General features: G+C 40.3%; 1 protein-coding gene across 1 annotated transcript in view; it reads left to right on the forward strand.

The window, feature by feature from the left end:
• Positions 1-27,440, forward strand: part of arrb1 (arrestin, beta 1) — a 57,497-nt gene that overhangs the window by 7,483 nt on the left and 22,574 nt on the right. The window contains exons 2-5 of the mRNA XM_015392951.1: positions 11,482-11,512; positions 25,237-25,297; positions 25,379-25,423; positions 25,628-25,824. Of these exons, the coding sequence (XP_015248437.1) occupies positions 11,482-11,512; positions 25,237-25,297; positions 25,379-25,423; positions 25,628-25,824 (334 nt within the window). The remainder of the gene's footprint in view (positions 1-11,481; positions 11,513-25,236; positions 25,298-25,378; positions 25,424-25,627; positions 25,825-27,440) is intronic.

Genomic DNA, 27,440 nt, shown 5'->3' on the forward strand with positions numbered 1-27,440 from the left:
CTTGACAGTGTCGTTTCTAAGTCACCAAGTTAGTGCTACTTGGTCCCAATGGAATTTCCCACTGGGAACCTACTAGCTCTAAGTTGCTAACTGGTTAGCAAGATGCTTCCGACAAACCGACCACAACCAAACTTGCTTGCGAACCTTCCGCCACAACAATCCTGCCCCCTTGATAAACGACCAATCAAATTCACTTTATTCACTCGTGTAAAGTCGTGCAACACTTGGGAGAATTCGGAACTGCAAGCATTGGAACAGGCCCTTCCCTACGACTTTAAAGGCAATAACTTTTTTACACAGAGCCATGTAGGTTTGGATTCAATATGCCCCATAATAATAACATTATTTGTTTAAAAAAAATATTAAGCGCTTTCTTTGATTTCTATTTCAATTTGTTAGATTTTGTGGCACTATAAACAGGATAAACATGCCCAAAAATAAGAAATCAGGGGGGCGACAAACCCTTTTTTTACTCCACTTTACTGGTGTTTTGGATTAAAGGTCATATCGTCCTGTGGGGAAACTAAAGTTAATGCAAAGAGCTTCATTCTAAGGCAGGGAATAAACCAGCTTTTTTTGGTTTTAAGCAGCTGCCAGGTTTATTAGGAAAACTCAAAGCTCAATTTTTTTTGTTTCTATCTTTCACAGTGTTTTCAACCTCCATCAAAATGAATGAATATTGGTGTAAACTAATCTGCCGTACGTTCAAATTCATCAGGTGTAACCTGCCTATGTGACTCTGCGGCTTTGGCATCCAGGGAGTCTTCAGCCTTCATTCAGGCTGACACAACAATCAAGCATCGATCCACAGTTAGTATTCCCTCAGTGTCAGGGCGTCCTGATCGATCTGGAGAATAGAGTCTGAACAAGGAAGCCCTCATTGATCACCTGAATGAGCAGATGTAAATACATGGAAATAAAACAGGTAGCCTAAGGAAATGGATTTACAGCATTTTAGAAATTCTTCTTACTTGTTAGTTTATAGAGAATCAGTCAAATTCAGACCTAATGAGGCTGATTTGTGACGAAGAAGGTTGTATGTTATCTATAATTTGTTTTAGTTTTAAAGCATATTCTGCATTCTAACATCTCTGATACTTAAATCTACGTATAATTATCAGGAAGACTAGCTGATATCATCAGCTTTAAGCCAATGATGCTCCACGAACAAATTGTTGAAGTAAATGTACAACACACTGTTTATAAAAATTTTTTTTGTATTTAAATAACTGAATTTATATTGTTTAATTATTGATGGAATAAAAAACAGCAATTTTTAAAATGGAAATCTGGAAAAAAAATCATCCAACTGTTCAGTGGTTCAGTAGCGGAGCTAGGCTTTTAAAACAAGGGAGACAAAGGGGTACCAAGGTATTGTTCGGGGGGGCATATATAAAGGGTTCAGTTAGACTACAAACAATAATTATTTTCCGCAAAATGTATATTGATTCAATTAAAGTTGTTTATTTTCCAAAATGTATACAATTATGTATTATACAATACATTATTTATTAAGTATACAGCAAAAATAGAAATAGACAAGTACTCAATGTGCTCCTTAGACTAATAAAATGCAGTAGTAAACTTAGACTTAGACAACTTTTATTGTCATTTTGTATACACAGAGTGTATACAAAGCGAAATTTCGTTTTGTACAGCTTCTTAAAGTACAGCAGTGATCAAATGTAAAAGTGTGGAAGAAAACATGGTGCAAAAAAGCAGTTAACAAAAACTTTAGGTAAATTTGGTCCTGTCAAAACAAGTCAGGACAAGCAGCTTTGCACATTTAAATGTGTAGCACAAGAAGAAGAAGAATAGTAAAACAAAACAAAACAAAAAAAAAGCTGCCCTTTAAAACTGACTATAGTTCACCACTGCCCAGTGATATGACAACACCAAGCTCACAAAAACAAGCAGAACAGCAAATTTCTGCGGTTCTGGTGAATGGGGAATATGCCCTCCTTGACTCAACACTGAGTATGACTTCATCTTTCATCTGCCATTGTTGTCCTAAGGTGGGTTTTTATTAATTAAAGGACAGAGAAATTCTTTCGCAGGATGCAGTGCTAACTGGAATCACAAGCCAAATTTGACTAAGCCTAAAATGTTCATGGAAAACCTCTTTGTAAACTTTCAAGAACACAACAAACTCAAGTAGAGAAGCTGGTCTCTCTCCACTTTTCTCCCTTCTTAAAAGAAGCCCTCTGGTTTGATGAAGTTCATGCTTAAGGTCTTCTAAGTCTGACTTGAGTTTTTTTCCCAAAGCAAGCAGAGGCTCCTCTTTTAGGAATGATGCCCCACAACATCTCGATTACTTCCCTTTAAAACAGCACTATGTTTAATTTAGTACCAATAAAGGTACATACCAGCAAAGGAAATGCTTAATATTGATCCTGTGTGCCACTGCCGTGTTGTGTTTTGGAGCTGTTTGGAGCATCAAGGAACTGCATGTCAGCTTAACCAATTAAAAGTGCAGCAGAAGTGTGCTGCGTGAGGGGACATTCAAGTCTGCAGGACATTTTGATTGTTTTCTTTGGAAATGTTGGTCAAATTCAAACAGTGTTAATGTTTTCAGCAGAGTGGCAACAGGGATGGAAGGATTTCCCAGAAGAAATCCTATCCCACTGGCTCCATCACTGCATTGGTTTAAAGATTCCAGACTCCCTTGCTTTTGTCCATCAATTAAATATATCATGCCATTAACAGCTTGGTTTTCACATAGATTAAATCTATTTACTTCCATCTCACCATATATATTTCTGAGGTTTTGGTTTTATCAAGAATCCTTTGATCATGTAGCATTTCCCCTTCAGACATAATGGATCAAGCTTTGAAAAAAACAGATTTGCACTTGTCTATCTTAGTTTGGATATGATTCTATGGAAACAGATTCAAAATGTCCTGCAGCCAATGGATTCCAATGATGTTCCCCTTGTAAGGCTTTGCAGGCCCTCAGCACATGAATTGTATGTTTTATTACTTTTGCTGCTTTCAAAAGCGTGACAGACTGTATTTGGATGTGCTGGGAGAGATTTGGTTCAGAAAGTATGTCATACATTACACTTTGGTCAAAAATACATTTTTGCATTAACAAAAGACATGCAAGTTTCCCTCCGTTTTTGTTCTTTTTTTTTTTTCGTCTCCTGCAGCATTTCTAAAGAATTAGTTAGGTATGCCAGGACCTCCACACCTCTTTTACAGCATGAAGCTGGACAGGTGAGCCCACTTCTCTGACAACCTATAGGAAATAACTAGATTGGCTTGTATAGATTATAAATCGGTTTCATTAAAGCTTAAAATGAATTACTGACACAACCTAATCTAATATCATTCTTCTGTTGTTTATTTATAATAACTGTGATGGTTCCCTTTCTATACAACTTCCATTTGTTGGACATTTTTACAGTAATTGATATTTGAAAAATAGAAACAACATCAGAGATTTGCAAAATGACAGCAGGGTGTTATTTAACTAACTAAGATAGAAACTGTGCAAAATCAGCACAAATGTAGCAGCTTATTTTTGCATTAGCAGTGGTTATAGAGTCTTACAGCTGCTGGGTGGAAGGATCTGTGATAACGCTCCCTGGTGCATTTAGGGTGCAGCAGTATGTCATTGAAGGGGTTCTCCAGTTCTGCAACAGCTTCATGCATGGGGTGGGAAACATTATCCAACAGAGATATTAATTTAGTTAGGATCTGTTTTTTTTTTCCCCAACCTCCTGCACTGAGTCTAGGGGGCATCCAATCACAGAGCCGGCCTTCCTAATCAGCTTATCCAGACGCTTTCTCTCAGCTACAGATAAGCCACTGCTCCAACAGACAGCTCCATAGAAGATGGCTGATGCCACAAAAGAAAGTCTTTAGGAGTGCCCCCTGCACTCAAAGACCTGTCTCCTCAGCAGAAAGAGTCTGCTCTGACCTTTCTTATACAGAGCTTCAGTGTTGTGAGTCCAGTCCAGTTTGTTATTCAGATGAATACCTAAGTACTTATAGGAGTCAACTATCTCAATGTCTGTTCCTTGGATTTTCAGCTGTGTTAGTGTGGTGGATCTGCTTCTGTGAAAGTCCACCATTACAGTAGCTCCTTGGTTTTCCCTGCATTAATCAGAAGGGTCCACTGTCTGTACTCTGAGTTGTCCCCACCTGTGATGAGGCCAACTATGGCAAAATCGTCTGAGAATGTCTGCAAGTGGCAGCACGGGGAGTTGATGGTGAAGTCTGCAGTGTAATAGGTGAAGAGGAACGGTGCCAGCACTGTTCCATGTGGGACCCCTATACTGAGAACCAATCTATCTGAGACACAGCCCTGTGCCCTCACATACTGTGGCCAGCCAGTGAGGTTGTCCAGAATCCACTTGGACATGTACTGGTCCACTCCTGACAGCTCCAGGTGAGTTAGAGCTTGGTTTAGGAGGAAGATGGTCTGCCCCAATCCCAGGACGGTAGGCACAATGCAGTGGATCCAATGAAGTCTTCACGAGGGGGCGTAGATGGTGTAAGACCAACCGTTTGAGGGTCTTCATCAGGTGTGAAGTCAGCGCTACCGGCCTGTAGCTGCTGAGTTCCTTTGGATATTTTATCTTTGGCACCACACAAGAGGTGTTCTACAGCTGTGGTACTTCTCCCAGCCTCAGGCTTAAGTTGAACATGTTGAACAAGATGCCACACAGTTAATCTGCACAACATCTAAGAGACTGGCGCTTCTGCCACCTGGACCCGCAGCCTTTCCCACCTTGATCTTTTGCAGCTCATTCCTCACCTATTTTGTTGAAAATGACAAGACGGCAGGGGATGGGGTGGGCTGTGTGATGGAACTCTTCGGAGTAGGGGGGTTGGGTGAGGGCTTGTAGCTGGGAGGTCTGAAGTAGTCAGTCATTGAAGAAGGTGAGGGTAAGAGCAGGGGGTTCTGGGCAGGGGGAGGAGTGGGTGGCTGATCAAATCTGCTGAAAAACTGGTTCAGATCATTAACCGAATTCAAGTCTCCAACAGTCTGGGTGTTCTGATTTTGGCCTGAGATTGTCTTTTTTCAGATCCATCTAATGTTGTTCTACTGCAGCTGATCCTCCATCTTCTTCTTGTAGGTTGTAGAAAGCATCTTATCCCTGATTTTCTTCCTCAGTTCTTTCTGCACTGAAATGGCACGCAAACAGAACTGGACCATGCCAGACACAACCAAACCACACTAAACTAGTACTAGTTCAACATTAGGGCTCAGCGCAGTTACTGTAAGTTGAGGCTTAGAAGACTGAGCTCCCTCATTTTTACCAACATGTGTACTTTGCCACTCAGAGTCAGTCCACTTTGTACTTAAGGCTGATTTATACTTCGAAACTACGTCATCTGCGTAGTTGTCGCAGTTAACGCAGAGATGTCCCTGCCCCCTCCGCAGACACTCTGCTGCACCTCTCCCAAATTGTAGGTGACTGCAGACAGTGCCGCAGACAGGAGGCCTCTGATTGGTCAAATCTACATCCACTGTACACTATGCGTATTTCCTGTTTGGTACCTTACCAGCTTGTTTTGTTTGTATGACCACGATTGAGGAAAACGACTCATGAAGTTGGACCAGCTAGAAGAGTGAGGTGCGTGAGAATGCTGGGACCCTTTTATCACCTGAATCCCTGCACAGCTAGTTCGCAATTTCCCACTTTTGCGTTGTGGCGGGGAATACACATAGCGCAGACAACGATTCAATATTGAGCATAAATCAAAAATGTCTGAGTCATACCTGCGACAAGCTCACTATGACACACTGCTGCAGGAGTATAACCAGCCCTTTAGACCTTGCTAACATCAAAGAGCAGTCCCCTGCCCTCACCAGATCAGCGCTTTGTCAGGCTAATTCCGCATTAAGGCCCCAGCTGATCAGGGATAAACCAACAGTGAAGCAGGGTAGGGTGTGGATGGAGGTGGCCTTGGAGACACCCCAGGACTGTTTTGAATGCTCTTACTGGAACATATTCAAAGATGCAGCAACCCATGACAACAAGATTAATATTGATGAGTATGCCATGACTGTGTCAGCCTACATCAACAAATGCAATGAGGACATCAACATAACAAAGATCATCATCACCATGGACAACTAACAACCCTGAATGATTGGGGAGTTTCGGAAAACGCTAAAAGCACAGAACTCAGCTTTAAAGTCTGGTGATAAAGAGGCACTGAGGACAGAGCATGCCAACTTCAACCGTACCTTCAGGTCAGCGATGCAGAACCACAGCCGAAAGATCCAGGATCTCTTCCATGATGCCAAAAACACCAGGAGGATGTGGCAAGGCATACAGGCAATTACTGACTACAACACACCCTCCCCCTCAAGAGATACAGCAAATGCTGACTTCCTAAATGAACTAAGCAACTTCTTTGGAAAGTTTGAGGCACTAAACAGCACTCCAGTCGTGAATGCCATTCCACATAATGGGGAAGAGGCACTTGACCTTGTCATAGCTGAAGTGAGGGAATCTCTTAAGAGAGTCAACCCAAGAAAGGCCCATGGCCCCGATAACATACCCGGGTGGGTCTATGAGGAGACTGCAGATTAGCTGGGTGGTGTCCTCACAGACATTTCTAACACCTCGCTGGACCAATCTATATGCCTGTCGCATATCATGTCTCAGTGCTTTGAAAGACCGGTTGAAGAACACATCATCTACAGTCTTCCCCCAACATTTGACCCTTTCCAGTTTGCCTGCACACGACACCGCTCCACTGAGGATGCCATCTCCTCTGCTCTTCACCTGAGCCTGGCACACCTGGAGGAGAAGAACACCCACGTGCGGATGCTGTTTCTGGACTTCGGTTCAGCTTCACCATCATCCCACAGCATCTGATCGGGAAACTGGGACAGATAGACTTAAATACACCCCTCTGCAATTGGCTCTTAGACTTCCTCAGAAACAGACCTGAGTCAGTAAGGGTCAGACAAAACACCTCAGATGGCATCACCCTAAGCACAGGGCCCCCTAAGGACTGTGTCCTGAGCCCCTTGCTGTTGTTCACACTGATGACACTCAATTCCATCCCCAGGTTCACCATCTATCTCAACATGAAGTTTGCAGACGACACCATGGTAGTGGGGCCTCATCAGAGAAAACAACGACCAGGACTACAGAGAGGAGGTGGAGCAGCTGGTGCAGAGATAACAGCCTTTTCCGTAATGGGGAGAAAATGAAGGAGAGCTTTTTCGACTTTAGGAAGAACGCTCCACTGCTCACCAAAAGCTCAGCAGTAGAGGTGGTCAGCAACACCAAATTCCTGGGGGTGCACATCACAGACAACCTCACCAGTCAATAGGGCACAAAAGCGCATGTACTCCCTGCAGAGGATGAGCATAGCCCACCTGCCCCCACCCATCCTCACACCCTTCTACAGAAGCACCATAGAGAGCGGTCTGACCAGCTGTCTCACTGTGTGGTCTGGAGGCTGCAGCTCCCCAGACTGGTAGAAGGTTAAAAGAGTAGTGAGAACAGCAGAGAAGATAATCTGGGCTCCTCTTCCTTCCATAAAAGACATTTCAGCCCAGTGCTGCGTGTCCAGAGCCCATAACATTATCAATGACCCCTCATACCCCCACCATGGACTGTTCTCCCTGCTGCCCTCTGAGAAGAGGCTTCGAAGCATCCGTTGCAGGTCCAGCAGATTCCGAAACAGCTTCAGACAGCTGAACTGTTGAAAAAACTCTAAACCATATCACAGACTCTGCATCAAAATGACAACACCAAACCAAAACACTGCATATTTACACAATATATATTTAATGATTTGAACTTCCCCATGACAAACAAATAACTGTCAAAGAAGGATTCCTCTAAACCAACCTGGATGGATTCAAGAATCCTCAGAAATTCAACAGTGACATCAGGCGCCAACCAGTTTCTTCTGAAAATCTCAAAGTTTGTCCTCAAACTCATTCCAGAAGTTCCAGCTGCTGTGTCTGGTGAATCTGGCAGTGTCATATTTTAATGCACCTCATTTTGGGAAATTCACACCTATTTTACATACCAAATGGAAAAGCAAATAACTTAGGAACTGTAAGCCCAAATTACATATGTGATACATTATTTGTAAGCTAACACCTTCTAGCTTCTGAATATATTCATGACAATTGGGAAAGTAAAACACAGCCCAAGCTGCATCAGTTCAAACATGACTCAAAGTTGTTTTTTTCAATTCTCAAAAATAATAGGTATTTTTTTTTAACAGTAGTAATAAAGACATGCTTACTTGTTGTCGCTGCTCTGTCATGCTACATTTTGACATGCTGCTATATCTGTGTTAATTGTGCTTTGGTTCTCGCTATGTCCATGAACTAGGTGGTTGAATTTTGGAGAATCTAAGCTTTCCAGCAATGTCTAATTGGTAAACATTTTTCCAGTGTAATTTTCATGCATCCTGAGTTATTATTTGTAAACACACAAAACGGGTCATGCAATTGGTTTTGAGAGGTTAAACATCAATTGTTGCATCTGGTTGAAATCTGGGCCTTCCATTTTTGTGGTCATTACAATTACCTACTCATCTTGAAGGTTGCACAGCGTTTAAGGAAACAAACAGTAGCTGTATTCTACCTAACAGCTGGATTGACAGTACAACCTCCAACACAAAGCTCAAGCAAACTCCTTCTGGAATATGTAAAAAAACATTGATCATATTTTTTTGTTAAGCTATACTGCCCAGGTCTAGCTAAAGAAAAAAAAGTCAGGGCTGCAAGGGCTCACTCAGTTGGCAGTTTAAAAGGGGAAACAATAGGCCGTTCTTGGCTACGTTGAGCCAGCTGCCTTCACGCCTGTGTGTATTACTGGGATGAACCAGGGTACTCTTGCCTTGCCCAGTCATTGATGAAGGGTCGGGCAGGCAGGTGCAGTCGTCTATTAATCTTTCATCATGATGACAGCTTTTCACAGGATTTCCCTGTTAATCCAATAACAGAGGCAATGACCTCTCAACGGTACAACCAGCCTGGGACACAATTATGAAACTCAACAAGATGATAAGTGCTGCAGGCTTTAAGTAAGAAGTGGTCTACAGGCTTCGACCTGCCAAACGAAGCGCCACAAGGTTCCCAATGTTCCCAGTGTCAGCTGTGGTGTCATCCTTGGAGCAGCATTGACTGTAGAAGAGGCCAAGTGTTGGCTCGTGGCTGTATTGATTACCTTGCTGACCTCAGAGCTGCAAGGTATGCTGGGACTTGTAATTGCAGCTTGATTATGACATTTCTGTTATGAAACCAATTTATCCCAACTCAGCCAGAGTAGGTCCAGTGTAAAGGCATTCTACCCTCTATTATAAAACGTTTCTGTTTTATTCAGAAATACAGCAATGTTCATTTAAGGCTACCAGATAAAATCCTTTCCTTCTAATTTAACCCAAAGGTACACATCATCTGTGTACTGACTTTAAAAAACCTACCTAACCTTTCCATATGGAAGACTGGTTTGGTTCTGGGGATGGCTCTGGAATCCCTGGAGATGTGTGGGAAAGAAAAATTATAAAATTAGGAACATTACAGAGTTGTCCAGACCAAGATCTATATCATCAACGTCTACCTAAATGTAAAGAAATTGAATTGTAGAATAAATAGACATTTAGATACTCTCAGAACCTGCAGTTTTACGGGTTTGAAGAATGTCTAAATGTGACCTATAGATGTCAAAACTACTTAGAGATGCGTCAGCCTATCGCATGAGTGGCTGTGATGGGTTTGATTTGACAAAACAAACTGAGCTGTGCTGGAAAACTTAATGTTGTGATATAAAACATGAAGTTTAATTTTCTGTGATGATTGAAAGAACAGAACCTGAGTGCTTAAAGTTGGCTTTAATTAGCAAATTTCCTCTCCTGCAGCTTGGCTTGATTTGTGAAGTGAGACTGCAGAGTTGCTCGGCGTTAAAATCTAATTGGAATAATTAGAGAGTTTATGGCAAGCAGTTAATTGCCCACTGAGCGAGCTCCCAGGAGTCTGGGCGGTTTCCTGTAACACTCCGTCCTTATGCTGCTGATTGAGGTGGAAGCTGGGAGCTAATGGAGCCACAGAAGCTAATTTATGACCACATTAACACAGAGGAGGGAGCGCGGCAGGGTGGGGTGGGGTGGGGGGTTAAGATGGTGGAGGTGGGGGGCTCTTGTCAGGCAATATCCGAAGAGAAGCAGGAAGAAGACAGATGATGAGTTTATCTTTCTGTATTGTTAAAGCCTGGAAAAGGCACTTCCAAAAACTAACTAGGTTTTAAACTATCTGATCTGCTGGAGCACATCAATGGCATCTAGGGGCCCAGGACAAAAATATATCAAGGACCCCCTTGTATTCCCTGTATCAGTAAGGCTCAATCAATCTTTCTGAAGCAGTACAAGTGGCATTAATCATCTTATTTCTATAAATATATATTTATTTAAATAGTTTAATTAAATAAGAATATCTATATTATTTACCTGCAAAAGAATAATTTTCGTCTTGTTACAGATAGGAAAATGTTTTCCTCAACTTCTCAAAGTGGAATGTCAATCTTGTAGTGACCTCATAGATTGTCAGTTCCAGAGGTTTTAGGGGCTGGCTAATGGTTAATTAAAGTTTTCTCTGTAAATTGACATGACATTTTCACCAGATGGCGGTAACAATCCATGCAATCCACACATACAAAGAAATGAAATCATAGATGTCCAGAAAATAAGTTATGCGTAATGAAGTGAAATGCCACATAAAGTATTGAAAACACAAACTCAAATGTCTTTAACATTTTGTACAACAAATTGATGGCAGTGATGGCATCAGGAAGCCTCCTGTATGGAGAAATTAGTAGCATGCATTGCTTAGGTGTGATTTTGGCCCACTCACAAACAGTCTTTAAATCTTAAAGGTGTCATGGGCCTCTTCTAAAAAACCTGATCTTTTGTTCTTTCCATAGCTTTCTATTGGATTCAAGTTAGGTGATTGGCTGGGCTATTTAATGAGCTTTATTTTATTTGTCTGAAACCAATTGAGACTATCCTTGGCAGTGTGTTTGGGTCATTGTCTTGCTGAAATGTCCAACAGCATTTCTCCTTTATTATTCTGATGCGTGCAGTTTGGATTATGTACATGGAAACCGCTAACATCTCCTTCCAAGAACAGTAGCGGAAAAACCCCAAGAGGTGACCGGGCCAGAAGCTGCTGTTGAAGGGGATTTCCAGTGAAACCAAAAATGAAGCATCAGGGACTTTTTTGCTGCTCCAATCACATTAGGTGTGAATATAGCATCACGATATTTGATTCAGCAGCTGCAGTAGCCCCGTCGATTGCTTTGCAGTAATCCCTCTGAATCAAGCATGTGGTGACAGTTGTCGATTGATTGCAGGTTGACTAAAAGTTGTGTTTGAACTTGGTCCACACTTTATCAGAAAACAAAATAAAAAATAGTAATAATAAAACTTTAGATGAGATTGTGATTAGGGAAAAAAAATCCACTGACCTGTTTCTGTCTTTCTGTTTTATTTCAGAGTCTTTAAGAAGGCCAGTCCAAACGGAAAGGTGAGTTTCTTTTTTTTTTTACTTTGTTTCTATTATTTCCTATCTGCTTTATTTTCTCTCTATTTCTTTTTCTATTCCTTTTATTCTTATCCCCTTTCTCACTTCCTTTTCCACCTCCATGTCCATTGCAAAATGTTTTTTTTTTTTTTTTTTTACCAAAGCTGCTTCTTCTGAAGTTATACAGATAATTACTGTTAGGCTCAAAACAAAAGGACCCAGTAATTCTAGGTGGAAAGACAGTTAGGTTTAACCAAACATTTATTTATAATAATAATAATAATGAATTTTATTTGTAAGGCACTATACATTTGAATTCAAATCTCAAAGTGCTACAGTTCAAAAAGGGAAACTGAAACCAAGGTTAAAAGACCATAACATTAAAAACAGAGTAAAAGACAATCATTAATATCAATACATTCAAAGGCATAAGTAGCTTATAAAAAAAAATCTAAAAATCTGCAATTGTAAGCATTTCTAAAAAGGAAAGTTTTCAATCCTTTCTTAAAACAATCCACTGTCTGTGGGGCCCTAAGGTGGTCTGGGAGGGCATTCCACAGACGTGGAGCTGCGGCTTCGAAGGCCCTATCGCCCACTGTTTTTAGCCGTGTCCTGGGTGGGGCCAGAGGGTGCTGTTGGCCTGACCGGGTCCGGGAAGAGGTATGTGGCGTGAGCAGTTTAGTGAGATAGGTGGGGGCCACACCGTCCACACAGTGATGGGTGTGCAGAAGAATCTTGTACTCTATACGGGCATGAATAGGGAGCCAGTGCAAAATGTGAAGGATGGGAGTGATGTGCTGGTGTTTCCTTACCCTCATCAGGACCCTGGGAGCGCTGTTCTGTACGTACTGGAGCTTCTGAAGGCTCCTGCCAGAGAACGTTGCAGTAACCCAGCCTGGAGAAGACAAAGGCATGGACGGGCTTCTCTGCAGCAGGGAGGGATTGGGAGAGGCGGGGTTTTGAAATATTACGGAGGTGAAAGAAGGAAGTTTTTCAGATAGAGGTGACATGATTGTCAAAGGAGAGGTGGGGGTCAAGCTTGACCCCAAGGCTTGTAACAGAGGGAGACAGGGAAATGGTATGACCACAGAATGAAACAGAGGTGAGAGGAACACTGCTGCGAACAGAGCTGCTGAGAACACTGTCTGCATCTGAGGCAGGAACCTCTGATCGCAGGTTAGTGGGGGAGGATAATTATGAACATGAACGTCACTAACTTGGTCTTAAAGTTCAGTCCATGCCCAGAGGATAAGATTTGTTCCAGCTGGTCGGCTGCCAATAAGACGTGACGGGTCCTGCCCAGAGAGTCCTAGACGCTTAAAGGAATAGTACACCCAAAACATGATTAGCCTTCATTTTCTACTCACCCCCATGCTGAACAACACTCTGGAGTACTTTTTTGATATCTCAAATGCATCTGGAGATCTGGGAGGCTTCTTGCTGTCTGCTGACATTCAAATAATGGAGGTCTATGGTGACCGAGACAGAAAGGTCCATAAAAGTCCACAAAAACGTGTCAATATTCCTCCATACTGCTCGTCCAATGTAATCCAAGTGTCCTGAGTGGGTAGCATCCAGAATTTACTCGAAACGAAGTCATTTAGAACGTTTTAGAGCCTAAACAGTAGTGTATAGGATTTCCTAATAGCGCCCCCATGCGCGCTCACGATTCTACAGAAGCCGGCAGACCAAACCGGAAGAAAGTGCGCATTCAGCGTCTGCTCTGCAGATAATGCAAGCGTAGAAGAAGAAATGTGCTGTTTACCTGTGCAAAGAAAGAAACAACGAAAGAAAAATGTCTGAGGACTTCAGTGTTGAGGAAGAGCATGAGTTCTTTGCCGAGCTGAATGCGCTGGTTTGGTCTGCCGGCTTCCATAGAATCGTGAGCGCGCATGGGGGCGCTATTAGGAAATCCTATACACTACTGTTTATGCGCTAAAACGTTCTAAATCACTTCGTTTCGAGTAAATTCTGGATGCTACCCACTCAGGACACTTGGATTACATTGGACGAGCAGTATGGAGGAATATTGACACGTTTTTGTGGACTTTTATGGACCTTTCTGTCTCGGGCGCCATAGACCTCCATTATTTGAATGTCAGCAGACAGCAAGAAGCCTCCCAGATCTCCAGATGCATTTGAGATATCAAAAAAGTACTCCAGAGTTTTGTTCAGCATGGGGGTGAGTAGAAAATGAAGGCTAATCATGTTTTGGGTGTACTATTCCTTTAAGTCCAGGAAGGCAGGATAAACCAGAGAGCGAAGCCAAAGCTGATTTTGAAGACGTGCTCAGGAGTCAGAGCCAGTAGATCAGAGGTCTGAAGAGATCGCAAATGGAAATCCAGGATGGTGTCAGGAAACTGTTCCAGGTTCGGTCCACAGACAGACAAGATCCGGCAGGAGTCCGAAGACAGTTCAGGCAAACAGATCGTAATGGGTACAGGCAGGCTCAGTGATCCAGAGGAGGAACAGGTCAGGATTAGACAATCAGACACACTCAGGAACGCTACAGAACTCTCATCAAAGGTTTAAAAATCTGGCACTAATTTCCTGTGAAAGTAAATCTGTTATACATCACCGGGAAAGAAATTTTTAGTGCTACATTGACAGAGATTTAATGTTAAAGACAAATAGATAGATAGACAGATAGGTAGACATGTTTATAGAATCCATTATAAACCCATATTAAAATCAACAGGGCTTGCCCAAAGTTTAAAAAGGCCATACATGGAAGCATCCATCAAATATATCTTTGCAATTAATATAGAATTTGGATTTTGAGCTGAGGTTTAAATATAAAGAACAGAGTAAACTGTTAGTTTTTGGGTTTTTACTATGGCAATACAACAATCTGCACTTTCACAAAATAAACTAGCTAATTCCCATTTTTGAACTTTTCTGAATCGTAAAATCACATTAAATCTAATTCTCATTCACACTTAAAATGCAGGATTCCTGGGGAGGCTTCTGATGGTCTTACTATAGGGCCCTAAGCAGTCGGTTTGATTAATTATGCCCTGCACCGGCTCTGAGTATCTACTAATTATTATCATTTTCATCTGAAATACGTAACATTTACTGAATGTCGGCACTTAAGCAACATTGTACCAGCAAACATTTTTAACTTTTTTTCTTTAAATACAACAAAGCATTCAAAAAGCTCAAACACAGCCTACTGTCTAGCAGCAACTCTCAGTGGTAGCAAGGAAATGGTGAAGCTTTACTGATCTCCCTTTCATTTATAATTCATCCTACAGCTCCTCCTACCCTTTTCTTCAGTTTCTCTGCACAGAAGCCTTCTTCTGAATCTGCAACTCCAGGTGTTGCTCTGCAAAACAAATTTAAAGAGATTAAACATTGTAGTCATCCCATTATATTTCTACATTTTTTTTAATTTTATTTGACCTTCTACTCTAATTAGTTTCAGGAGCAGTTATGGGAAAATTTGAGGAGTTAAATCCATGGAGGAATTACTTATTATTTGAATTATTTTATAATATGTGATACCTGAAGTGACCTCATTATAATTAGAATCAACTGTATTGAGCCATGATTATGTGGATAATTAAGCAAATTGACCTTAGTTTCAACACTGAAAGCCTACAGACATAAATATCAACATTAGTATATACATGATTTTTCTATAATGTGTTTTGCAAAAAGGGGTTTGGTTATTTAATTCAAATCGAAGTGCTCTTAGTCTGTCAAGTCTTGTGAGTTCCAGTCTAGTATGATGGCCAATATGGTAATGGTATAACAACAGTAGAGGAAAGGGTGATTTGAGTTCATGCATGTCAAAACAACAAACTCTGGACACATATGGAATTTCAGTTCAATTCAGTTTATTTATATAGCGCCAAATTCACAAAACATGTAATCTCAAGGCACTTTACAGTTCAACCAGATCATACAGTCAAATTGATACAAAGTTTTCTATCTAAGGAAAACCAGTAGATTGCATTGACTCATTGACTCAAATACAATCCCTCACACTAAGCATGCTTGTAGCGACAGTGGAGAGGAAAAACTCCCAGTAAGGAATAAATCACAGTAACTTATCAACAAAACATAAAAACTTCTTCAAAGAAATATTTCAACTCAGAGTTAAACACATTTCACACAATTACTCTTTCTGCAATGCTCTTCGCACTGATGGCTTTCTTAATTGCTCATTTCAATCGACTGTCTAACTCTGCCCACTTTTTAAGTTATCCCACTGTGTGTCTTGCCTGAATACTGGTTCCTCTGTTCTGAGTCGTGACAGAATAATCTGGCCCACTAGAGGGCTCTGGCTCAGGGATTGGCCCGCTAAAGGCTAAAGTGTTTATTTAAGCGACGAGCTGCATATTGGCAGTAGCAGTGGGAAGGGTGTCTAAGGCAGGAACCAAGTTTTACAATTCAATCCGTGCCTAGAGAACAAGGATAATTTCAGTCGGTCGGCTGACAAGATGGGGTGTACACTGCCAGAGGGTTCCAGAAACTGAAGCCTAGAAGGCTGCAGAATTGGCAGGAAATAAGATTCAAACAGACAAAGGAACAAGTCAGGAGGCAGATCCATGTTCAATCAAAAGCAGAATCCAGCAGATGAAAACAAGTCAGGCAAACAGATCAGGACAGGGACAGCCAGACTCAAAGATCCAAAAGCAAAATAGGCCAGGAACAGACAATCAGAACACAATAAGTCACGCTACAAAAACTGAAAATGTTCAGAAATTATCTGGCACTGATGGCTGGGTCCAAGCAGCTTAAATAGAGGCAAGAGCAGGTGGATCAGATGAGCAGTAATGAGAAACCGGGCAGAGTTACACAGGTAAATTAAATGAGCAATTAACTAGCCATCAGCGTCAAGATCATGACTCTTTAGTTTTATTTTAGCTAGTTAAGCCTACGGTAAATAAAACTGTTATTTAACAATAAAAGAATAAATTAAACAAATAAAATTGTACAAAAAAGAGGAGGGGAGGACAAATAAAAAAGGTCAAAACAGCATTACACATAATACTATTCAATGGTACCACAGATCAGGGCAAATGTTTATATTTATAGGAACAAAAGCTTTTCCTTCAAAATTTGGAATGAGGTCGAATAATCTTTAAACTAGTTCAGACCTATTCACACACTAAATATGAAGGAGAGATTTATTTCAATAAAATAACACTCTTAAAAATGATTTTCTGTCATGGTTTTATCAAGAGTTCGGACCCACATGCAGAGAAACCAATTCAGAGAGACCAGAGGAAAGGTTTAACAGGTTTATTGAAGAGATAATGCTGAATCAAGTGTTGCTCTGAACACTGCTCAACCGGAAGTGAAAAGTGAGAGGAAGACACAGTGGTTAGTTCACGCTCAGTAGGCAATTTGGTTCTTGAGCTTGAAGAGGAGAATTCGGTTGCTGACTCACGTTTCCAGAGAATTTGTTCACTCTTTGACTCCATTCTGTGTGCAGTAGTTCCAGTGTTTGCCTGATTCGGTGGAGGGCGGACAGGGTTTACCCAGAATGCGGTTGTTTGTAGGTGAACAGAGAAGCTGACTGCCACTCAGATTTCCTGCTGTACTTGAACGGGTCGTAGTGGAGATGAATCCCTTGGTCAGTGTGAAGCTTAAACAATCTCTCAACGGAAGATGGATTCAAACCTCCAGTTTAAATCCTCAGCTCAGTTTGAAGCTCAGATGATTCTTCCAGGGAGAGAAGGTCCAAAACATCCAGTTTGCAGGATGACTTCCTGCCGGAAGGCAAAGACAAAAAACAAACAAAATTAAGACTCAGGTTGACAAGAACTCAGTTTGACTAAGCAAAACTCAGCTTGGCTAGAGTACCCAACTGGCAAACACTCTGACGTCAAGGCAGTGGCAGACAGCAGCTTAAGAGCGCTCCCTTAATGAGGTAACCCTCTGCAGGTGTGTGGGGAGGCGGACCAGAACCAGGCGCCTCCTGGTGGAGGAAGGGAGACAAACACAGAAACACAGAAAGGAATCCTGACATTTTCTTAAATAAGAAAATTTATGAAAGCATAAATTTCATTAAATTTCATACATTGCATTTCTGTGTACACAGTTATAACGTACGTGTATAACTGTGTACGTTATACACAGTACGTTATACATGTTGACTGTGTATAACGTACACAGTCAAGATAGCAAGTGCATTCCTTCAAAGCCAGTTATTACACAATCAGTGTGGACCTAGGTACCTTTTTTCAACCTCCTGTATCTGTTATGACTAGTCCCTAATGGTGTATATTATAATTGAACGTATACATTTTATGCCTACCTTCATTTCTATTCCTCTTTAAAGGAATAGAAATGAAATAGAAAGTTTTACATTTTTAATATGGCAACCACTTAAAAGCAATTACCTTTTTTTTGCTTGCACATAGAGTGGGTACGGAAAGTATTCAGGCCCCTTTAAATGTTTCACTCTTTTTTATTGCAGCCATTTGCTCAAATCAAAAATGTTATTTTATCTATAATTAATGTACACTCAGCACCCGATCTTGACAAAAAACACACACACACACACACACACACACACACACACACACACACACACACACACACACACACACACACACACACACACACACACACATTTTTGCAAATTTATTAAAAAAGAAAAACTGAAATATCAAATGGTCATAAATAATCAGACCCTTTGCTTTGATGCTCATATTTAACTCAAATGCTGTCCATGTCTGATCCTCCTTGAGATGGTTTTGCTCCTTCATTGGAATCCACCTGTGTTTTATTAAACTGACTGGACTTAATTAGGAAAGGTAGACACCTGTCTATATAAGACCTTACAGCTCACAGTGCATGTCAGAGCAAATGAGAATCATGAGGTCAAAGAAACTGCCCAAGGAGCTCAGAGAAAGAATTGTGGCAAGGCACAGATCTGGCCAAGGTTACAGGGTTAAAATCCTCAACATTCTATATCTTCAATACATGCATTATGTCTATGTAATGCGAACATTTAATCAGGATGGACACATATAACCAATAGCGGAAGAAGAATCGTTCTTTGTCAGAGCAGGTTTTGGCTCTGCAGTGCCAACCTGAGGGTAAAAGTTTAGAAAAATGTTTGTGTCCAAGATGTGTGGGGTCTACACAGATGTTAGCTGCTGTTTTTCTGACCCTAGACTTTTACAAGTCCTGAATTGAGGTAAGGTCAGCCGAAATGGTGATATCTGCAGGCCTGGTTGATCTTTCAGGCTGCTTTGTGGATTAGTCGAACCACAGTAATGGATGAAGACAGGACATGTTGAATATAGCAGTGTGGAACAGAAGTTCTCAAACCTTCTAGTTTCTGACCAAAAAAGACACACAAGAGTTGATTTGTGACCCACAACACTGGTTAAGTTCAGAAACACTTCAACAAATTAATTAACCAAGGGTTTAGTTATATTTTAGAAATGCATCAACAACCAAATCAGTTGGTTTTGTCAGTTTTTTTTTTTGTGTGGTTTTATATCTTTAAGCAGTTTGGCATAAATGTTTGCTGTTTATTTTTCTTTCTGTAGAGGAGCTTAAGATGCCATTCTGGTTGATCTAGGACCCACCTAGTTTTGGGAATAAATGGTGTAGAAGATGAGAAGCAGTTCTTGTGTACTGCTACACTTCTGGACTTGCTGCAGAAAGCAGCAAGTCCAGAAGTGTTTTGCTGTCCCTTTGCTGTCCCTTCTTCTGAACAATGTGTGAGGAGCTCAGGTCCCAAGAATGGCCAGTTTATTGTAACCACAGTAGACACTCGTTCTCAGGAGGGCGAGGGGAGACAGTGTGGGGGAAGTTCTCTCATATGTCTACTCTGACACTGACTGCACCACTCTGTGCATTGACAGCATAGTTCTGGGATTTATCTTTACAAAGCACTCTGGAAGGACATTGCCACAATAATGTTGGGTATGAATTACAGTATCCTAGAGTCTAGTTCTCGGATTTGGGGCAAACTGGACCGGAGGTTATACAGTCAACAGAGATGTGGATTCTGATCCAGTCTATTAAGGTTGAGAGATCACTGAACCACGAGGTGAAGCTTTCCATTTATAGTCCATCTCTAACCTGTTGTTATTAGCTGTGGGTTATGACTAAAAGGATTGGATACTGGGTGGAGGAGGACTGGCTTTACCAGTCACCATTATCTTTAAACTTACAAATGTACGTGCACCAGGCTTTGTTTAGTATGGAAGCTCTCTCACTTACGCAGAGTTGTCATATTTCCTTAAAATAACCACAAAATAAGTGTCATATTTCTGTGACATTCTATGCCTAAAAAACACAATCAAACAACAAATATGGAAGCATATTGTTTCGGAGTGTTCTCTGCACCCTGAATGGAGCGGTGTTATTCCATCCCATAATTAAGCTACAGGCTCAGCAACCTATTTTGTTGCTGTTCCTACTGTGAATGACAGAGCAGGAGAAAATCTACATCCCTTAAAGGTCTTTTGCTGTCCAGCACTGCTTCCCCATTGTCCTGAACATCTGCAGTCATGTCCATCTGTCTCAGTCTGAATGACATGAACAGAACAAATGGTTGGATGAACCCTGATTAGATTAAAGATTTGCATTTATTCTGAATATTACTGTTAACATATCTACTCATATGTAGATTGGTAGAATACCCTGACAAGTGTCCTCCCCAAGGGAACATCAGAATGAGCAGGACACTGAATTTAAACAGGCAGCCTTCTAATGGCTAAATGATGCCTTTTCCACTGATACTCCACTGAACCCCCCAACCTCCTATCCATATGGAGATAAAAGAGCCTTAGCATTCACAAATACGTGTTATTCACACTTACACAGTAGATTTACACTTGAAAACAAGATCTACACATGTCCACTTGGGTTTAACACCTTGAACCCTACGGACCCACCGGCGGGTCCAGCTGCTACATGACCTCGTAGTTTTACCAAACCCCCAGTATTGATGTAAAAAACATATTTGGCACAGTTTGGTGACATTTATGGATAAATGTGCCAAACTGGCCCCTCCGCCTAAGAAATTTCTCACTAATACCATTCTAAAATAAATATGATTCATCTGACTGAGTCCAAATTTGGTATATTTTTACACAACATTTAGATTTGAAAGTCTGTACTACTTTTTTGTGCTATAAATAATATTTTGGTAGTGTTTTGCAATGTTTATTTTAAAGAAAATTTTGGCGAGGTTCAAAAAATGCAAAATATTTTGTATTTTGTCCCTAATAGTTCAGGCAGGGTCAAAGCTACAATGGTGCTGACACCAGAAAACCATTCTATGACATATTACCTTTACAGACGTACCAAAAGTTTCTTCTTAAATCTAATAGCTTTGAGGCTATAAGTTATTTACTTTTGTGTGTTTTTGTCAGGCAGAAATTTATTTATACCCCCTTAGGGTGTAAGAGGTTAAAGATGCTGATCAAAATTCCTCATGCTTAGGAAAAGATTCATACATTTATCTCTGATGAATGGAAAAATATTTTTTGATTTTCAAACCACTTTTTATCTATGAACTTTACTGCATTTCTGTGTAAATTTAGGATACTCTACTAGCTTTTACCACACAAAAATATTTTTTATTGTTTTTGTTATGGAACCATATTAGAAATCAATCAGATTGTTCAATTACCAGAACTTACTCCAAGAGGGAGGTGATTTACTTATAAGCCAGTCACATGAAGATGTTGACCCAGCACTGTATGCACGAACCATATAGAGAATCTTTATTCGCTATATCGATATTGTTTTTTGCTATTAGAATTTGCTTATTTATAAATGTCAATGAGCAAGGCAACATCTATAGTTGTTTTGGTTTTCCATTGAGGTTTGATCATCTAAAAGTGCTTGCCTAGTTGGTTAGTTTGCTATGTTATGATAGTAGTATCACAAGTATCGTGACTCCTGGATTGCCCCAACTACTGTATGCAAAAAATGCAAACTAGTTTAAGCGAAGGGCAGAAAAATATAGGTTTTTTTTTTAACGGCTAATCACAGAAGCACAATGTTTCCAGAAGAATTTAATGATGCTTTTTGTCTGATCATCAAACATTAATGCAAAGAGAACACATCAGACTGGAGGAATAGAAATGGACACAGTCATGTTGCCTGTGCGTGAAGTTATGTCTGAAGACTTTTACATTTACAAAAGTGGATAAGTGAAAATGTGTTATATAAAAGAGAGGAGATGAAAATAAAGCCAGTTTTTAATCACATATATAATCAAGCAGTGTATCTAGGACCAATTGAGCACAGTACTGCATATGTTTGTAATTAATGAAGTAATGCAAGCTTTTCCAAGCGAAACAACAACAAACAATTGTTTCAAGCTTTGAACAGACTCATAGCTTCTGTTTATTTATTCAAATGTTGTGTTGAGCTGTTGATTCTGTTACTAACAGGATTGTTTTAATCTTTTCCATTTTCCAAGACTCCTTTTTGGTCTTGGAAATATAATTAACTGTTTTTCATTCTCTAGATACTTCTGATAATGTATCTATGAATTGCGTGTTCCTCACACATTGAGCCTTTTGTTACATATTTTTTTAATCCGAAGCTCCCATGTCTGCCATGCCTTTCTAATGTAACATTGTATACTTGCACCCCTGCAGGTGAGGGTTGTTTCACTTAGGGATACATCGAGATTGCTGTTTGGTCATTTGCTGAAAAGCATCTAAGAGTGATTTACAGGTGGTGTCAGATCAGTTGAACAGATTAACATTAATAGTTAAACATCTGACAAGGGAATAACTAAGTAAACTTATTAAGCTAACCGTTTTACTCACCACTTCACTGTCATTGCCAGAGCCAGTTTAAATTCTTAACAGTTGAATCTCTACCTGCTTGCCTGCAATAGCACTACATGCATATAGTGCTGTATGAACATCTTCTGGGTGTCATGTGACAAAATGTTCGTATTCTTAATGTAAATTTCTCTTACTTGTTCTCCGACCATGGGCTTTTACAAACACTCCATATCAAATTCAACAAACATTCTTAAACTGATTAAAGGATCAATTATCCTAATAAACTTAATGCAGTCCTCCCGAAAATGAGCCTTTGTTCTTGAGAAATGTAAATCCGCATAATTACCTCCCTAATAATCCCATGTAAGGATACATCTAAGTAGAAATGCTACAACTTCACATGCTTGTCAAGTGTTCATTCATAGAACTGCAATTAAGATGAAGAGGAAAGACTTTATGGTTTTGGAGATCAAAATTCTGCTAACTGAGCAGCAGAATCAAAGGACCAGTAAAAGCGAAGCAGTGGATATAAATCAAAAGAGCTGTAAATACTGAGGTTGCACTGTTACAGAAGTAAAAATAAGAATAAAAAAACAAAAAAAAGAAAACAAAAATCTTTTGAACTGAGAACAGTTAATGAAATCTACTAGTGGGAGAAAGATATGATGCAAATGCTTAATATGTGTTTGCCATCAACTAATGAGTCTCCAAAATCTCCTTTTTATACACACACATATACGCGGACTGTACATCTCCAGACTGCCTGCCGATCCGACATTGGACTCTCCATCTCTCTCATACATAAACATAAAAATGTTAATGGTGAAACAAACTCAACATTCCACATTAAGTGTAATAACAAAGCCAATAAGCTGCCATCGAGTGAAATGAAAGCAACTCTCTGTCTGTTAGAGGAGTTTCAAGCAGCGAGTTGTTGAACTTTATTTTGAACTCTTTATCCAGTTTCTGTTCCAGATGTTATTTCAATAGTTTCTTAATCTCTGACTCTTCTTTGTTTTGACAATATAACAACTAATTAAACCAGTGTCCCCAGAATACCGACCTGCCAGCTGCAGGTGTAGTGACTGATAGTTCTGTCAGCAAAAAAAACAAGAAAATGTCATTTATAATTGCATTGTTGTATAATGATGTTGTCTAATAAAACAGAGAACTGCTTCCAAGTAAAAACTATACAGTCATTTATGCTATGTTCAGACCACACGAGGCTGAAGCAGCAGAAGGAGCTGGTTTACACGCAAAGTCAATGGTTGACGAGCATCAAGGCGCATCAAAAGGTCTTGCAGCGCATTTCAAGCAGCAGGAGCAGCACATCTTGACGCTTTGAAGCAGAGCCTCATGAGCTTCTGAACATCTGATGCACGTGACATGCTTTACAAGCAGCAGCTGCTGGAGTTGGAAAAATTGAACTTTTGCTACTCGACGCACCACATCAACCAATCAGAGAAGCTGATCTGGGAGCTGGCAGGAGACAGACAGCACTGCTGATGAAGATCACTATGATCACTTCTCTGTAACAGTTTATTAACGCCCGAATTAAATTAAAATGTCAAAACCTGTCTGCAAAATATGTTCACTTTTGTTATTCTGGTGCCTGCAGTTTGGATTACAAACATGAAAACCGCTCACATCTCCTTCCAGGAACAGTAACGTAAATCCCCAAAGAGACGACCGAGCCAGAGGTTTCTGTTGCTACAGATTTCCAGTGACAGAGCTCTGGCGGTGTACAGAGGTTTTGTCCTGGTTCAACAGGGAAATACTAATTTAAGGCAGGATTGTAATCTTGATGAACTGACTGCACAGATGAAGTTTTGAGATGGACTTTCTCACTTAAAAACATTTTAAAACTGCGTTTTACCCATTTATAGCAGGAAAAATAGCAAAGCTGCTCTTTGCCGTTGAACGCAGGAGCAGCTGAAGCATCAGACGCATCTTTACACACTTTACTGGACGTGCTTCAGGAGCGTGTCGGACATTGATGTGTACAAGCATCAAAAATTAAGCAGCAGAATATTTCCTGCTGCTTCTATCGCGTGCGGTCTGAACTTAGCCTAAGTGAAAAACTTGGCTTTGATAACAGCTTACTAATTGTGCAAGACTCCCACGACAAGTCTGAAGCGTTTGCAATTTTTTTTTGTACTTGAGAGAAGATTAGAAATAGGAGTTATGTTTGCTCCTAAATCACTCATACGAACAACTTAAGAATGATCTTGTTTGTAAGAACAGTTCTTGTATGAGACCCCACACGTGCATTTGTGAATCACATATCTATTTGTGAAAATTGAGTCTTTTTGCCTCATACATTTGCCATGTTTACCTCAGCGTCATAAAGACTAACAAAGAGACTAAAGAAGAAATTCCAACTTCCAACCAAAAACAGTTTTGTGCCCCTTGCAGGTCTTATGTGGCTTTCGAATTTTATTGCCAAAGTATTTTTTTCAAAATACTTTTCATGTAATTAAGCACCCGATCTTTTCCTTTTTTTTTCTTCAATATTTGTTATTTGTTGTTCGCTTTGAAACGTAAACCATAAACAGTCCTCTTTTGTTCTTTTCATAGCCCATTTGCAGCACATTAGGGTCCCAAATGCACATAAAAAAAAACAGTTCTAAAAATAAGTCATGATTTCTTTAAAAAGTGTATTTGTCATAATTTGAGCAGGTTAATCAGATTATCTGCCAAACAAATGTGTATTCCTACCCTTGAATTAAAATATTTTGGTGTCATGCAGCGTAGGAGTTAATTTTATAAAATCTTATTCCACTGATGAATTTTCAAATCAGACAATGGAAAATGCACTTATTCCAGGAAGATTGACTTAGTGTGCAAGTGTGAAGGTAATTACCAATAATTAATTAGTAATGAATTAGAATTACCATTGCCACCCCCCCCCCCCCACCCAAAAAGAGATCTGCCAAGCAAAGACTTTTTTTTTTTAAAGAATCTGATTCTGAGTCTGATTCTGTTGTGTTTGTCCAACAGCTCACAGTCTACCTGGGAAAGAGAGACTTTGTGGACCATGTGGACCTTGTAGAGCCTGTTGGTGAGAGGAGGTTTTACTTTAAGTTATGTTTTAGACCCATCCATCAGGCTTTGTTCACTCTCTGTTCATGTCTTCTTACAGACGGTGTTGTTTTGATCGACCCAGAATACCTGAAAGAGAGGAAAGGTAAGAATCCTAACAAATGGATTTCTAGTATTCTAGTTGAGGCAGCGGTCTGTTGTGTAATTTAGTGGTGTACCTCAGGGAAGACTCCTGGAGATGCTGAAAATTTTAAAGAATGAAAAGTAGCATGCCTGAATCCGAAGTCAGCAGCTTTAGCTTCAGGGAACATTAGTACTCTAACATGAATTGATTTCTGTTTTCTATCAGTGTTTGTCACTCTGACCTGTGCATTCCGATATGGTCGGGAGGATTTGGACGTCCTTGGATTAACGTTTAGGAAGGACCTGTTTGTGGCGAATATCCAGGCATTTCCTCCAGTACCTGAGGAGAAGAAGAGTCTGACTCGTCTTCAAGAACGCCTGATTAAAAAACTGGGAGAACACGCCTACCCGTTCACCTTTGAGGTATGGAGACTAAACTGTAACTTGACTCTTTAATTCAATTCAGTTCGATTCAGTTTATTTATCTCAAGGCACTTCACAGTTCACCAGATCATACAGTCAAATAGATTCACAGTTTTCTATCTAAGGAAAACCAGTTGATTGCATTGACTTATTGACACGGAGGCAATCCCTCACTCTAAGCATGCTTGTAGCGACAGTGGAGAGGAAAAACTCTCTTTAAACAGGAAGAAACCTCCAGCAGAACCAGGCTCAGTGTGAGCGGCCATCTGCTGAGGCCGACTGGGGTTCAAGGTGACAGAAGCAGAGATAAAAAAAGCAGCTGCAAAAGCCGACCCCGTCCAGGAAACACGCAGCCAGGCAGACAAGCTCTGAGCCAGCTCCCATGTCAGAGGATGAAGAGAGCAGATCCAGCCAGTCACAGTCAGAGAAACAGGACTACAGTGAAAAAAAAAGGCCGGTCTCCAACATCTATAAACAAAGGTGTTGATGGCAGCAGCACAGCTGATGTTTCTCTCCAGGATGGAGGAACAGACCAGATGAAGCTACTATGAGAAAAAGCAGAGAGAGCAGAACGTTAGAGATTGAACTAACAGATTCTGCAGAGTGGGAGAATAGAGATAGAATGAAGCAGAATGATGACATAGGGGTCCCTATGTCCTCCAGAAGTCTAAGCCTATAGCAGCATAACTATAGAGATAGCTCAGGATAACCTGAGCCACTCTAACTATAAGCTTTATCAAACAGGAAAGTTTTAAGCCTAGCCTTAAAGGTAGACAGGGTGTCTGCCTCACAGACTAAAACTGGTAGTTGGTTCCACAGGAGAGGAGCCTGATAACTAAAAGATCTGCCTCCCATTCTACTTTTAGAAATTCTGGGAACCACTAGTAAACCTGCAGATTGAGAGCGAAGTGCTCTGTTAGGAACATAAGGAACAATCAGATCTCTGATATCAAATGGAGCTTGGGTATTTAAGGCTTCTGTATTCAGTAGTATTTTTCTTTCTTGCTTTTAACTAATGTAGCTAAACGAAAGTACTTTATTTACCCTGTTGGAATCTAAGCAAAGAAAGCAGAAGAGTCTAAGGCTTTTGATTCTTGACTTTGTTGTTTTTAATAAATCTCCAATCTGGTTTTGAATAAGTCGCCCTAAAAACGGGTGTACAGTAGGCACAGCAAACCCTGGATTACAATGTTCAGCACAAGAATGCAAAAAAGTAAAAAAATCTAAGCAAAATCTTGACTTGACATGAGTTATTGCGGCACTTGGCAAAAATTTTTTTATCAACAATAACAAACTATTAACAATACTAAACTATATAAACTAACTAGTAATAAAACCTAGTTAAGAACACGGAAAGTGACTCCATTTAGCTCTTTTAAAAGGTTTTGTTCATAAAGAATGAAACCAAACAACCTACAGATTGATACATTAATGTGGCACGCCCTAAAGAAACTGGAGAAAAGATATTCAGATATCAACTTACAATCTTTCCCTGTATTCTTCACATGTAATTGAAAATGGTGCTGAGGAGGATAATGGATGCTTTCATTCTCATTAAAAATGAAAAAGTGACCCTAATAGGTCTGGTGTGGAGATTATTTTGTGGACATAAAATC

This window comes from Cyprinodon variegatus, unplaced genomic scaffold, assembly GCF_000732505.1.
Source record: "Cyprinodon variegatus isolate N-32 unplaced genomic scaffold, C_variegatus-1.0 Scaffold617, whole genome shotgun sequence".
Classification (NCBI taxonomy): domain Eukaryota; kingdom Metazoa; phylum Chordata; class Actinopteri; order Cyprinodontiformes; family Cyprinodontidae; genus Cyprinodon; species Cyprinodon variegatus.